Here is a 16,316-nt window from a genome sequence, read left to right on the forward strand (position 1 = left end):
AAAGCGACACTATAATGCGAAACAATTGATCGATAAATTACGTCCATGTTATTTTAAAATGATAATTGATGGAGTGAACGAAATGGCACAGTATAACCATGCAACTGAAAAATGCGACTCGCCTACATTAGCTATAATTTTTATTTAAAAAATGTTATGACCTGGCTTTCGTTGAACTACTTCAAAAACCTAACACACCTCGTAAAAATAGAATCTGTTCTAATTTTACGAACAAAATTTCACAACACAAAATGGACCACAATGACAATTCATGTTTTACACGACCCACAATTTTGTCTACGAATTTACTGCCACAATTCTGGCTGTAATTATATTATTAATGCTGTAAAACGGCCTTTAAGTCTATGTTTTTATATTTTAGGCAAATTGATTTGTTCATCAAATTAAAACCAGATGCAAAAATTCCCGAAGACAACGTTTATCTTTCTGCTTGCCCTGCTGTATAGGGTCACTTAAACGCTTCTCGACTACTACCACAACACGCGGCCAAGTCTGGCGCTTCACATCCAGGCCATTTAAGGGGAGGCCGTCAAGTGGCGACCCTATCGCAATTTTTGTGATAAGAGGAATTAACCGACTTCATGGGACACGATTTAACGTGTTTATAAAGAATTTTACAGGCAACCTCATTTAGTGTTATAGGTAAGGAAACGATCGAGATTTCTCAGTGTTGTTGGTGACGAACACGTGGATAGGTATGGAGAAATTTCGATCGACGAACTTGAACCGTACATTCCATCAAAAAATTATGATGAGGACGATGTCTATGATGGACATCGATGACGATGGCGCGTCAAATGAAGTCGATCGTGGGATTGCTACGCTGCAGTCAGATCATTTCGACTCAGGTGCCCTCATTGATGAAGGATGCAGAATATTGAAAATGATAAGTGTTGTGAACTGAATTATGAAAAGGAACAGACAACGTTCAGTATGACAAGATTTCCGCAACGGACTCAAAAAACAAAAATTTCGCCGACAAAGTTACGTACACCGAATCGACCTTCCACAAAACCGACCGTACCTCAAATTTTGTCAATTGTAAACCAACAGGGTAGGCCCACATCTACAGAAAAAAACAAAATCTTGGTCGAGAAATTTGGTCTCAACAGGAGAAAGATTTTATGAAAAAAGAGTTTGCAAACTATTTACACATGGTGTTGTGAACGTAAAGGCGTTGAAATCACTTATTCACGGCGATTTTACAATTCCAAAAAAAAAAATGACAGGGTAGATCGAAGCTGACAAATGCATAAATAGTCATCTACCTTTATTATACTCAGCACCAGGGTTTAGCGGGGAAGATTGTTCACAACGTATGGGCCAAGTCCCCAGTTTCGCGAGCTCACACTCAACCACGTGATTGACAACGAACACTCGACGTTCTACTAGGGATGTTACCTTCACAAAGGTTTAACGACAACCACAGATTAAAGATATTATATTGGTTGACGACAACAAAACCTTCAGTAGTACTCAGTACTGAATTTTTACCCCGGTACCAAAGGGCGCCTCTAACGGAAGGTGACCAAAACACACTTGTCAGCATTCCGCGGGAAGAATAAACAAATACACTATTTAGATTTTCTCAGCATGTACCGGGTGTCCCACGTAACACTTTCGGGCGCGATACCCCAGATATTTTTGAAGGGATTTTTATGATATTTAAAACATATGTAATAGAATAGGTAAAGATTATGCTGATAACAAAAAATAGATATTTATTTTATTAGGAGTTTAAGTGATACTTTATGTGGCGAGTATGGACGATTAAACGCCGAGCGATAGCGAGGCGAATTAAGTCCATACGAGTCACATGAAGTCACTTAAACTCCGAATGAAATACAATATTTTATTTTCAAACGATTAATCTTCTTTTGAAATGATTATTTCCTATCTTCTTGCTTCATTAAGGAATTGCCTTGATTCACTTACCATGGTTACTATGGTTGACAACCACTATGATTTTCACATATTTATACTCCGGCGGGGTATAAATGTTGTATTTATACGCCGGCGGAGTATAAGTAGTAGTTATACGCCGCTCAAACACGCTGTCATAGAAATGACACTTAAACCCGGTAAGAGCGTCATATAAGTGTCCTTTATATGACGTTTGAAAATAAACTATTTTATTGTACAAAAACGAATTTTAACACAGCTTCCTGTTGTTAAAAATTATGCAAAATTGCGTTATAACTTTAAGCAACTAAAATAACGCCTGTGTGCGAAATTAATTTTACATCACTGTTTTTGTTTAAAAGAATTACATACGTTCATTTGATGCTTTAATGCTTTAAAATCAATCATGTTTTTACTAGAGATTCTATTTATATTTATTTAATTTATCTATACTTACAGCACTGCAGAAGAACTTTGTACCTATTAGAAATGTTGACAATCTTGTTAGTTGTTAGTGAAACTGATGCGTACGAAAACCATGGCGATGAAAATGTTTCCAATTCTGGAGATAGATTTTTTGAAAGTGATGAATTCGATCAGGCAAATAAAAATTTAAATAAAGAAGGAGAGGTGTATTTCACTTTTTGAAATAGTTTAATTTAAAATATCAATGACTACCTATTTATTACTAGGCATTTAATTCGAGGAAAACAGTAAAGAAACATGTATAGAATAAAAAAAATCATTGCTTTTCTTGCGAAACAGATGTCATTAAGTTTTCGCAACATGTTTAAACATCGCCATTCTCAAATTGAAGTACAAGAAATTTTAGCGCTAAATGTACGAAGCAAAAGAAGGAAAAATCTCTGTACCAAATTGAGAAACAAAGAAATTTTTATGAAAAGTGCTTGTGGTAAAAATGTGGTACCAGTAAGGAGGCCTGCATTAAATAGTTTAGTGTAACTCTATCACCACATACCTTCCACGTAAGGGCTGCAAATAATTTTATAAGAAAGAATATCTTTAAATAACTTGTGAAAAAAATGTCCCCATATGATGATAAGACCATAAAAACTAATGCCCAAAGTGGGGGTCAATCTTTGTTTGCTGCTTATAGAGAAAATGATATTTTGCGAAAAGAAGTACATACTTCCGACAATGAGACCAGATCAGATATCATTTACAGCGAAAACAGATCCTTTAATACATAATTGGAGATGGACATGTATTGCCAGTTTATGTTGTCTACAAGGCACAAAACTTATATTCTTCTTGGACTGCTGGTGGATCCAAAAACACCCGATATAATCGAACTCCATCGGGATGGTTCGATATGATTTGTTTTGAGGATTGGATCATGACAACAGTAATCCCTTATGTAAAAAAGCTGGACGGCAAAAAGATTTTAATTGGAGATAATCTATGTTCTCACATAAACATCGAAGTTTTAAAAGAACTCAAAAAATAGGACACTGTTATGGTTTTTTTGCCTCGAAATTCTACAGATTTGACGCAACCCCTCGATGTGGCTTTTTTCAGACCACTGAAAGAAGCGTGGCGAAATATTCTCTTCAAATGGAAGAAAGGTGATGGAAGGAAGGAGGCATCTATTCCGAAATCTATTTTCCCTTCCCTTCTTAAAAAAACTCTTAGATTCAATCACACCAAATACTCAGCAGAATTGTTTGTTTATCTGGATTCAGAAAAACTGGCATTATTCCTCTCAACAGACAGCAAGTCTTAAATCGTTTGCCAAACTAAGAACTCGAACTCCAGCAAGTAGAAGTTACGAATAATTCTTTGCTTGATTTACTAAAAGAAATGAGGTATGGAGATGGAACTCCAAAGCGCAGACAAAGTAAAAAAAATACAAAATTAAACATTGAACCTGGGAAAAGTGTGTGCCATGAGTCATCTGGCTCAAGTGACAGCAACCCAAGCAGTACTGAAGGAGAACTTTTAAATAATTTTGACAATGAAAGGGAAGGAGATCAAGAGAGAGTTGAAGAAGAGGGTTACCAGAATACACCTTTACAAGATGAATCTCAGGAAATTAATTGTGATCACAATGACAACGAATGTGATATTGTTAGAAAAGGCGGGTATTTTCAAATTTGGCGCCATAGCTGGGGGGCGATCTAGTAATACGCGGGTGGATCCCCCACTAGAGTATTCACTCGGTTCACGGTGGGGCTGACGAATATTCAGTCGCATTCAAGCCATTTGGCTGAACAGATTGATTATATGATTCAATAAAAGTTAATAAATTTAACAATATTATTAATGTGAATGATTGGGTCTTCGTAAAGTTTCCAGTAAAGAAAAAGATAGCAGACATCAATCATAGAGTATACATCGGCAGGGTGATGTCAGTAATTGAAGAAACCTTCATGGCCACTTTCCTTAGAAAAAAGATTCTATAAAGAAAAAAATGGGGAATATCTACAATTTTCCAAACGTGGCGGACGAATCCGTATTCACGAAAGACCAAATAATTCGGAAAGTAGAGTACCTATTTCAAAGAAAGACGAGGGTTATACACTTTCGACGACAATTTGGATACCAAAGATTATGAGACTGTTTAGATTACTTTTTGCAGTTTTATGTTTTGAGAATTTAATTTTTTTTTTAATGTTGTGTTTTGTTATTTAATATAATAATATATTGTTAGATGTTAGCAAGTGTATGTTGGGCTGCCTACCCACTAATGGCCTGCCGCCCCTTCAGCTGCTGAAGATTCATTGAGGGAGAGATCGTTGAGGCTGCCTGGTTGTATTCGGCTTCAAGCTGTGTATCAGTTCTTGTACTTCTTGTTACGTTTTATATTATAAGGCAGTTTATAAATTCTCAGCGAATAAACTAATATCAGAAGTGGGATTCCCCGAGCCTACATCTTGATGAAAGTGCGGGATTTTCACGGTACTCAGTTCGTTGTGCAAGTGCGCAGTACACTAAAATGGAAAATAGCTCTTGTTTATTTAGACGACCTGTTAATACCTTCGCGGACACCGGAACAGGGAATCGAATTTTTAGAAAAAGTTTTGGAGGCGTTGCGGACAGCAGGTTTTTCATTAAACATTAAAAAATGTAAGTTTTTGCAAACAAGTATCGAGTACTTGGGTCGCGAAATCTCGGCTGAAGGGATTCGTCCCGATTCGCGAAAAGTGACTGCTTTAATTCACTCTCCCTTGCCAAAAAATGTAAAGCAGGTCCGGCAATTTATGGGGCTTGCTGGATATTTTCGGAAATTTATTCCTAATTTTTCAACTGCAACTGCTAGTATCACTAAGTTAACAAAAAATAACGAACAATTTTGTTGGGGGAATGAACAGGAAATAGCACGAAAATATGTAATCGATCACTTGACATCAAGACCTCTGTTGGGCGTTTTTGAACCGAATCTTCCAACCGAATTGCATACTGACGCCAGTTCTTTACGTTACGGTGGTGTTTTGATTCAAAAATGCAATGGTCAAACACGAGTGATAGGGTATTTTAGCAAGCGGACTAGCCCATGTGAGAGAAATTACCATTCATACGAATTAGAGACACTCGCCATCGTAAACTCTTTAAAACAATTTCGCGTGTATCTGTTGGGCGTACAGTTTTTGATTGTCACCGATTGCAATGCTGTCAAATCCGCATCTAACAAAAAGACGTTGTTGCCACGAGTTGCGAGGTGGTGGTCTTACATGCAGGATTTTAACTTTAAGTTAGAATATCGAAAGGCGAGTTCGTTGCCCCATGTTGACTTTCTTAGCAGAAATCCTCCTACGGTCCGAAGAGTGTCCCATAAGGACTGGCTGCGGGTCGCAGAAAATGGTAATGCGGAGGTAAATAAAATCTTGTCATTGTTGCGCGAAGGGAAATTAGACAACAAGCAGTATGTTGAGAAACACGGAATGTTGCTTCACAGGGAACTATCGAGCGATAAAAAGACAGAAGTCTTGCGTTGGTTTGTTCCTCGACAAAGTCGTCTGGTGTTACTTCGTATTTTTCATGATGAACAGTGCCGTGTGGCCTTAGATAAGACTCTTGAGTCCTTTAAAGAACATTTTTGGTTTCCGCGAATGAGAAATTTTGTTGCTAAATATATGAAGTATTGTTTATTGTGTGCTGTAAAAAAGACGCGTTCAGGACCTTTGCAGGGATTTTTGCAACCTTTCCCAAAGCCCGAAGAACCGCTTCATACTGTTCACGCCGATTGTCTAGGGCCGTTAACGACATCATGTAATGATAAGCATGTTCTAGTCTTGGTAGACGCGTTCACAAAATTTTGTTTATTGCTGCCTCTAAAAACCGTAACCTCAAAAGAGACGAAAGATCAGTTAAAGAATCTTTTTTCGTTGTTTGGTGAGCCAAAACGAATAATTACGGATGCTGGTCGTAATTTTCAAAATATGGAGATTGCACCTTACCTAGACGACTGGGGAGTGAGTTATCATTTTGTTACACCCGATGTACACCGTGGTATATTATCCTCAAACATATTTGGCGTTTATGACTCCCATTATAATTCAATAGGCCGTCACAACCGGATGTCTTAAACCCGCTCACCGATACCTACCTGAAAAGACCTTTTCGACGTGCCAGGGACGGTCGAGACGCGAAGGACCGGACTCAGAGTAATTTTGTTTGTTAAAGTTTTCAAATTTCAAAATTTCCTTACAGAACATGATTTATACTTTGAAGAAAATTACACAAAGACACAATTATTAGAAGTGTTACACACTCGAAAATTTGAGAAACAATATAAAATAGATGCTATGGCGCGAGATCGTGGATTTAGGGTGATTAGACTTCCGCCGTACCATTATATATTTAACCCCATCGAACTAATCTGGTCGCAAATGAAAAATAATATAAGAAGGAATAATAGGGCACCAAAATTTAGTAGTGCAACAATTGACATAATTAGGGAAGAAGCTTTCAAAATAACTGCCGAAATGTGGGCCAATTGTGTACGACATTCCACAAAAGAAGAAGACCAGTACAGGGCACGGTTGATAACACCGTTAATTATTAATTTAGAAGAGTCGAGTGATGATGACAGTGACTATTTCGATCAATAAATAAGCAGTAGTAGTTAATAAGTAAATAGTTGTGCTGTAATAAAAAATGATTGAGTACAAAGTTACTTTGTTTTTACTTAAAATAAAAAACTCGAAAGGCGCAGTTGTCGGTAAATGCAAAACTCAGTCCTGCCCTGTGCTTTTACCAGAAAAGGTCTTTTCAGGTAGGTATCGGTGAGCGGGTTTAAGACATCCGGCCTATTGAATTATAATGGGAGTCAAATTGGTGTGAAGTCATAAACGCCAAATATGTTTGAGGATAGTATACACCTGAGGATCGTTACCAGTTGGGACGTTTGGGTAAAAATGCAGTTACCAAGGCAGCCAAAGAACAGCTGCGCTTGTGGCCTGCTGATTGGTCGGTGGCCTGCGATATGGAAAGTTTACTCGAACTCTTGGAGGACGAGAGGACGAGAGGACGAGACAGACACAACCAGTGTAAGGGCCGGTCTTTTCATGTCCCAGATAAAGTGTTCGACAACTATCGTCCCGATAACTTTACCTGGCGGTCTTATCTTCTAAATAAGCTCGTACCGTCTTTTCATTTTGCTACTGTTAGACATGGGTCTCCGATAACAATCAGCTAGTCCAGCTGTAAGCGAGAGAGTGGGAGCTATTGGTATTGTAATATGAATAAGAGAGAAAGACTATTTGCAACTGGGTTTGCAACAGTTTCTGACGTTTGAAGTCGTACCTCCATTGCGTACCTCTGCTAACATAACCTCATTTACTTCGTATATTATCGTTTTATTTTGGTTGTGCTATGGATGTCTATGAACTTACGAAGGTATCGACATGTTATTTGATGCATATTTATTATTAATAATAAATGTGATTGAAGAAATAAATCCACATCAAACATACATTGTTCGCGAAAGGAGAGATTATTTCAACTTTTGGAGTGACCAAGAAATTTTTAATAGTTTTTGTCTTTCAAAAGCCACAGTAGAATTATTGTTTAACGAAATTCAAAAGCAGTTACAACATCGGGCCACAAGGTAAAGATAAATACGAAATATTAAACGTACTATTTTATATATTAAAATTTGTGTGAAAAGCCTACCCACTAATGGCCTGCTGCCGCCTGTCAGCTGCTGAAGATTCATTGAGGGAGAGATCGTTGCGGCTGCCTGGTTGTATTCGGCTGCAAGCTGTGTATCAGTTCTTGTACTTCTTGTTACGTTTTAAATTATAAGGCAGTTTACAAATTCATCACCATTCTCAAATTGAAGTACAAGAAATTTTAGCGCTAAATGTACGAAGCAAAAGAAGGAAAAACCTCTGTACCAAATTGAGAAACAAAGAAATTTTTATGAAAAGTGCTTGTGGTAAAAATGTGGTACCAGTAAGGAAGCCTGCATTAAATAGTTTAGAGCAACTCTCTATCACCACATCTTCCACGTAAGGGCTGCAAAGAATTTTATAAGAAAGAATATCTTTAAAGAACATGTGAAAAAATGTCCCCATAATACCGATGATAAGACCATAAAAACCAATGCCCAAAGTGGTGGTCAATCTTTGTTTGCTGCTTATAGAGAAAATGATATTTTGCGAAAAGAAATATATCCTTCCGACAATGAGACCAGATCAGATATCATTTACAGCGAAAACAGATCCTCTAATACATAACTGGAGATGGACATGTATTGCCAGTTTATGTTGTCTACAAGGCACAAAACTTATATTCTTCTTGGACTGCTGGTGGATCCAAAAACACCCGATATAATCGAACTCCATCGGGATGGTTCGATATGATTTGTTTTGAGGATTGGATAATGACAACAGTGATCCCTTATGTAAAAAAGCTCGAAGGCAAAAAGAATTTAATTGGAGATAATTTATGTTCTCACATAAACATCGACGCTTTAAAAAAACTCAAAAAATAGAACACTGTTATGGTTTTTTTGCCTCCAAATTCCTGCCGCCTGTCAGCTGCTGAAGATTCATTGAGGGAGAGATCGTTGCGGCTGCCTGATTGTATTCGGCTGCAAGCTATGTATCAGTTCTTGTATATACTTGTTGTTACGTTTTATATTATAAGGCAGTTTATAAATTATCAGCGAATAAACTAATAATATATTTTTATACCACTGCTTCTACTAATTAAAGAGAATTTCAATAAAATATAGTAGTTTTTTATTGTCATAAAGAAGAAAAAGTAAAGAGCAACAAGTGGTGTGGATTGATTTTGTCTTTATAAATAATTCCTATTAGCCTACCGCACGATTGACAGCGAATACGCGTCTAAAAGTACGTGCATCCTTTTCTCCCCATTGGCAGGTGAATGGAAATTGCCTTTACAAAAAAAAGCGACCTTCCCATTTTTGGACCTACTTTTTATTTGGGGACACTAAAATAGATGTACTAATAGTAAAATATGTGTAACAATTGTTTCGAAAATGGTGTTCGTTTTTTTGTTACACTTGTCGGAAGTTCAAAAAGTGTTCCTATTCCCCCCATTTTACTGTACTTTCTTATTGAAAATTAATAAAAACTGGAAGGAAATTATTTCGTTTTCATTTTAAGATTTGCTTCTTGTTAAAACCAAAACGCGCAGAAACACGTAATTTACACATCATATGTAACAGTAACTACTAACTAACCGCATTTATTCGAAAATCTGAGTTAAGCACTTGTATTGAGTATTAGTCTTCGTATTTTAAATCTTTGAAGTCAACTAATAAAATTGTTTAAGCATTGAATGGTTTTTGTACATTTAAAACAGTTTTTCATGTCTCCTGAAAAGCGTACGTTTTACACCTTACGAGCTCCTGTGTTTAGCCCCCGATATTTAAAACCTCAGATAGGCGAAATTGCGGTAAACGGCTTTAAAGCCACCGGAATGCATTCCTTAAATAAATTTGTACGTTCGGATGCCGATTTATTGCTGCAGAGGTTGATTCGGCAAAAACTTGTAGCGATGCTCATCGTTTATCCAATTTTATGACCACCAACTAGAATGAAACCATATCAAACCAAATTTACGCCAACCATGTGTAAGTATCAACACCATCAATTTTAATGAAAAACACTGAAAGAAATATTTTTGCAGAAACTTATGCAGAACCAAGACCAGGGATATCTTCAGATCCTGATGAACCTAATTTACAGGAATCAGCAGAACCTAAGTTTCAGACGTTAGCAGAATCTGACCATTTAGATACGTCAAAAGTAGATGGGATTACTTCTAATTCCTGTCTTTTAAAAAATATTCTAACTTCACCAAATTTATATCTGTACCAGTAAATAACGCAAGAGTTACCAATCGTAGAAAAAAAGGACTATCGTTTAAAACTATAAAATAACAATAACTTCCTCGCCTGATAAAAACGAGCTATCTGAAAACCTAGAAGGCAAATTACGGAGGTTAAATCTGAAGAAAACTAAAAAAGCTTGGAATGGAAAAATCCGTAAAACCCACAGGAATTACAAGCCAAAAAAATATATACAAACTCCTCAGCAACCGAGTCCGAAACAGAATTTACCCCAACTGATACAGATACAGATTTCGATTTACTTATCTCAAATTTAAAAAATCATACGGTGTAAATAAAAACTGTGTCCATATAATTTTTAGGACAGTCCTAACAGTAAAATACTTTCACTTGGTCATCATTCTAGGGAATATTTCAAATAAGATTATTCTTAGCAAGGACACTTCATTTGTAGGCATTTTCACATGCAAAAATGGCCCAATGCATATAATTTCTTTGTCCTTCCTCCAGGACTTCTTCAGATTTTTAATAAAATTATGATTTACGACTATTCATAAAATTGTATCAAGTTAAATTCTAAGTAACCACTGTCAAATTTATATGCAAAGTTAATGAATTATTATATCTCACACAAGACAACATTTCTTAACTGGTATTTTTGATGAAACGACAAACAAAAAGTTATTTTTTTAGATTGTAAAATCTTCCCGTTGCTTTGAAAAAAAAACTAAATAAAAAAAATCCAATAACTGTATTCATTTCATCAACTATTCAGACACAAAAATGACAAACAAATGTGAGCGGCCTAAAATTAATTTACAAAGTACGTTATTCATCAGGCATTAATAAATTTAAATTAGAATCACTTATAACAGAATTCACAAATTTTTGTTCACCGCCACGAATTGATAATGTATGTCCAATTTCAACACACTTCTCTTTCACCATTCCAGTCCTTTCCCACTTTCCAGATCCACAGTTTTTACACGCTACAGTTGGAACTACCTCTAATGATACAGTTCTGTTTCCACAGTCACCACACTTGAAAAATCTTTTTACTGCATCAAAAACTTTTAACGGATGTTTATTATCTTTACAGAATTGTGATGCAGAAAAATTTGTATATTTGCATTGCAAACATTTCACAGCTTTACATGGTACTTTGTATGTATGAATCATTTTTTCTTCCATTTGTTCTTTGACTTCTAATTTATGAAAATATTTTTCTTGTTCTTCATTGTCTCTTTCATTTAGAAGATCAGAATGTTTAGAAGTGGCTGCCATCATCTTTTTGAAACGATCTGACAGAAACTCATTTTCTGTAATTTTTTGTTTCTTAGGCAAGTGTTCATGATCATTTGAATTTTCCATTATTCGTTTTCTATTTTCAACTGATTTTTTACTACAATTTGGATCACTCTTTTTCAAAGGACCATTTTTCTGTATATACTTAAGTGCGTTTAACTTAGCTTTGTTCATTTGTTTTGGAGTAACTTTTGTATCTAAATCTACCATATCTTTTTCACCCTTTGATAATAATGGAATGTTTATACTTGTAGGTTTGCTAACAACTTTATCGCCATTCTTCGATGAAACGGAGTCATTTTTTGGGAAGTCTGGATCAGCGCTAGTTTTATTTGATGTATTGTCCTTTAACTTCGATAAAACGTCACTCACTAATTTCTTAGATGTTTCTAGAGTGGCTTCAGCTGAGTGTGAAGCACTAAATGTCCCTTGAACTCTATTCTCTCCCAATCTTTCCAATAATGTCAAATCTTTTAATCTTTGTCGCTGCGTAACTTCGATATTTGCAGCAGATTTCTGGCGAATCTTTGGTTTATTTTTTGTTACTTCACTCTTACGAATATTACCACCATTAAGAGCTTGAAGAAGACTCTCATCTTTTTCTTCTAATTTTCGATTACGTTTAGCAGGAATTGCAGAGTATATTTTTCCAGCATAAAATACTTCATTTTTACCCAAAACTTTATTCCTCAAAGCTGTCAAGCCTCTTCCAGCAAAATTCGACTGAAGCTCAGAACGCCTACTGCACTTCTGGTATTCTTGCTTAATATGGTAAATGCAATACTCACATCTGTTAATGTTCACAATTGCATTACACTTTTCTCCATTCTTTTTTACGCTTTTGCATGTTCCATAATCCTTGGATTGACCCAAAATCATTACCTTTTGAGCATTATCAACACTCAAAGCAGCCTAAAACCAATCTAAATTAAATAAATGTATTTTTTAATCATCATAAACTTACTTCATCTTTTGAATTATCTTTTTTCTCAAGAACATTTGGATTCAATATACCAACAACTGTGCCACTTGCTGTTTTCCATAGTTCTTTGTATGCATTGCCAAATAAAAACACTGAGACCAATTTAATATCGTCTTTCAAATCACTCAACGTCCAAATTAAAAACTGGTTACCCTTTTGAGATGTTCTGACGGAACTTTTGCTAACTACTACTCCAGCAATAACCCAATTCTTCTCAGAAATATTTCTCGTGAGAAATGTTTTAATTCTTGAAAACATAACGGCTTCACGTCCTACCATTCTCTCCTGGAGAGTAGTAAATGAAACTACAGGATTAACAATGCGAAGGCCAAATACTGGGTCGGAATAAACATCTTGTGATTTTGTTGAAGTCTGCTGTTGAAAGCCTGTTTGTTTTTCAATGATTTTAGTTTTCCAAGTTATAGTTGATTGGCGACTTGAACTGGACGCTGTTGGTGTAGCTGTTTTTAATAAATGTTTCACATCTTTACCAGAATCATTGTATTTTCGATCCTCGTGGTATTTATTGTCTTCATCATCTGAAGAATCAGTATCACCACTATGAACATTCGAAAAACTTTTTGTTTTTGGAACACTGTCGCTTTCTGCGATGTGATTGATGTTACTGTTTTGATTAAATAAATCCGCATCTTTTAGTTGCCTTTTGGGGGTAACAGACGTATTTTGATTTAAATTTTTGGAGGCAATTGATAAAAAACTATCCAATAAATTTTCCGACATTGTATCTGAAGTGAATCAATGTCTCCGGTCTAAACCTGACTATACACTTAACAATTTCGTTGAAAACTTCACAAACAGAGCACTGAGATTAAGAACACATTAAGAACCCACTAATGAATGTTCATTAATTTCCGTCCACAAGGATATTATCCCGCCTTTTTTATTTGACAACTGACAATAAAATTATCTCGCTTTACCAACCTACCAACGTAAAATAGTCCATCAATTAAAAGGACAATAACTCATTTATTACACACAAACCAAAACTACTGGTACTAAAATTTTAAAAAAGTCACTTACCAGCCTATTTTTGGCAATTTCATCATAGGTTAGGAATGAAAAAATCTTCTCCAAAGCAATTTCTGGAATATACAAAATAAACGGTGCAGCACTCATTGTTTTTGTTAAGTCAAACACACACTTCGCGCACGAAAATCTTTCCCAACAAAATAATCTCTGATGAACTGTCTTGTTCTACAAACACTTGATATTTTCAACTTCGAAAAAAAACAAAAACACCACCATCTTATTTACTAGGTAGCAAGTACCAACCCGATCACGCTAAATTCCCACACGTGCTCAGACTGACCAATACTGAGGCATTAAAGTCTCCACGAGTTGCTGCTAGTTATTTTTTACTGATCAGGCGGTTAAATTTGTACAGAAATTTTTTTTCGACACAAAATTACAAAAACATAAATTAGGAGGGCCATTTCAGGCACAAGCAAATATACTAAAACAAAAAGTATTTTTTCAAAAACATTTACACTAACTTCGATGCTAACACAGGCGTGGAATTTTTCGTAGCATTCTCGGGATGACTCATTTTTATTACGATACTGTGCTAATTATACCTACTTTTAAATCTTTCGTTGTCCTATCTTCTTCGAAGTGTGCCTACACATTACATTTGTTCGTAGTTTACTCACTTCACTTTAAAAAATTCACACTTCAGTAATTGGTTTGATCAACGGACCAATTCCTGAATATTTCAATAACTACTATAAATGAATCCATACTTGAAATGAAAGTATACAGTATGAACAATTATTGTCCTAATTTTTAATTGCCAGTAAATAATATCCCTTAATGATGATTCTGAAGTTTGGAAATTTAGAAAACAGAAAATCAAAAATTACAAATTAAAATAAAAGCAAATACACTAACGCTGCATTACATTATTTACAGTTTCTAAAATGAAAACATTTTAACGATATGCTTAAAAGAATAATTAATATACAGTGGAAAATAATTACAAAAAATTTCTAGTCATTCGTACAAAAATTCTCTCACGCTGAAGAATAATACACTACTATTTTAAATTAATTATAATTTGGATTCTCCAAATTTTATTTTTTATAACAAAGTAAATTAAGAATGGATTATGAATCTACAGGTTTAGCAGCATGCTATCCTGTACGTGTGTTAAGATTTTATTAATAATTTTATGATGATGTTATCAACTTTTTACTGTGTTCCCTGAATTTCACGTAAATAAGTCGTTTTTGATTTAATTAATAAAATATAGTACTAGAGATACACATCAATTGTTTTAAGATATAATGTATAAGCCAGTCTGAAAAAGTGTAAGTATAATGAAAAAATGCAAAGTTTCAACACATTTGGCCTTGTAGTTTCTAAGACAAATTATAAAAGTTTATTGTACAATTGTAATTTTTTTCCAGAAACCTGCATGCGCAATAGTTGAAAACACGGTTTAAAATAAGGATGGATAAAATCGCGAACGACCAACAAACAAAAGAGAGACGGAAACGAGCGATCTACTTTTTGATAATCTAGTAGATATGGAGAATAGAGAAAAGTTGATTACACTTACAGAAGCATTCTACACATTTTATCTAAATTTAGTTTGTAAAATTTTTAAATTATATCAAGTTATTGGAAGGGGTTAACACATAATTTCTGATTAATGATTTATCATGTTCACAAAGGAAGCGTATCCAAAATTTCCATACAATCAGTTGTGTATATAGTTTCTTAATTACAATTTAAAACTTCTATAGTTCTGAATATTTTTCAAAGTCCAGTAATTTCGGAAATTATGTGTCTAATGAAATCGCCTCTAGACAAAAGTGACGCCGGTGGGAAACCGACCATTTTATCGTCCTATTACAGTATTACGATTTTTTTTTTTTTAGAATGATACACCTTTTTTACACATCTAAACCAACCCAATGTCTAAAGCTTCCTTCATCAAGAATTGAAATAATTATGTTACGTTTTACAATTTTAGTTTTAGAACTTTTTGAAAAATAACAGTTCCTAGCAGTTGTTTTAAACATTTTTTGTGTCAATAAACACCCGGAGCTGAGCTACCACCGTCCAATCACAGCATTGAAAAGTTAAAAAATATATCTAAAATGATTACCTACAAAACCATTAAAAATTGAGGTTTTACTAGCAATGTTTTAAAAGTGCTACTCAAAAATCACAAAATTTATGACGCGATTATTTCAACATCAGTATCACATAAAAATGCATATAAACGGAAAAAGTACAATTAAAAAGCAGCTGACCCATCTGTTGCGGTTCTAACGATTTTATAAATCTTACATTTATGCCGTACATGGTCTCTGAACTAGTTCTATTGTAAAAAAAAAAAAAACACCATCAGATCTTCACATCTCATAAATATCCCTATAAAATTAGACTAAAAGAAAAAACAAATAATGTTAACACTCGCATTAAAAGTTAACTGTTGATGCAATGCAAATAACTACAATTCAGAATATATAAACGAGGCGATGGTACTACAAGCAGTTGTACTTTTTGTCCGGATATTCTCAAATCAGAAACCCGAACATAAAAATAAAAAGTACAACCAAAAACTAAAACTACATTATATACATATTTACGTCCGTAAATACGAAATTTGTTCTTCCTAGTTTCCTTAATCTGGCTGACAAACGTACAGCCAAATTATGCGTCTTGACTTTGCAATGTGCATTATATACCGACTGACTGACAAAAAAAACCTTTGACATTGTATGTTGCTTACTTTTAATCGATTTAAAACACTGTAATTTTTTTATAAAGGGACTATATAATGTTCTATTC

At 34.8% G+C, this 16,316-nt stretch overlaps 2 protein-coding genes across 2 annotated transcripts in view; both read right to left on the reverse strand.

The window, feature by feature from the left end:
* LOC135143376 (F-box only protein 28) overlaps nt 1-13,792 on the reverse strand; it is a 143,783-nt gene extending 129,991 nt beyond the window's left edge. The window contains exon 1 of the mRNA XM_064075229.1: nt 13,539-13,792. Coding sequence (XP_063931299.1) covers nt 13,539-13,634 — 96 coding nt within the window. The 5' untranslated portion in view covers nt 13,635-13,792. The remainder of the gene's footprint in view (nt 1-13,538) is intronic.
* LOC135143140 (protein MCM10 homolog) lies at nt 10,947-13,399 on the reverse strand. Its single transcript, XM_064075006.1, has 2 exons — nt 12,480-13,399; nt 10,947-12,427 (listed from the first exon to the last, which is right to left on the reverse strand). The coding sequence occupies exons 1-2, from the start codon at nt 13,236-13,238 to the stop codon at nt 11,039-11,041; spliced, it is 2,148 nt and encodes a 715-aa protein (XP_063931076.1). The 5' UTR covers nt 13,239-13,399; the 3' UTR covers nt 10,947-11,038.
* Nucleotides 13,793-16,316: the final 2,524 nt, after the last annotated feature.

The sequence above is a fragment of the Zophobas morio genome, unplaced genomic scaffold, assembly GCF_036711695.1.
Source record: "Zophobas morio isolate AGI-343-1 ecotype UQ-CSIRO unplaced genomic scaffold, CSIRO_AGI_Zmor_V1 ptg000058l, whole genome shotgun sequence".
Lineage (NCBI taxonomy): Eukaryota > Metazoa > Arthropoda > Insecta > Coleoptera > Tenebrionidae > Zophobas > Zophobas morio.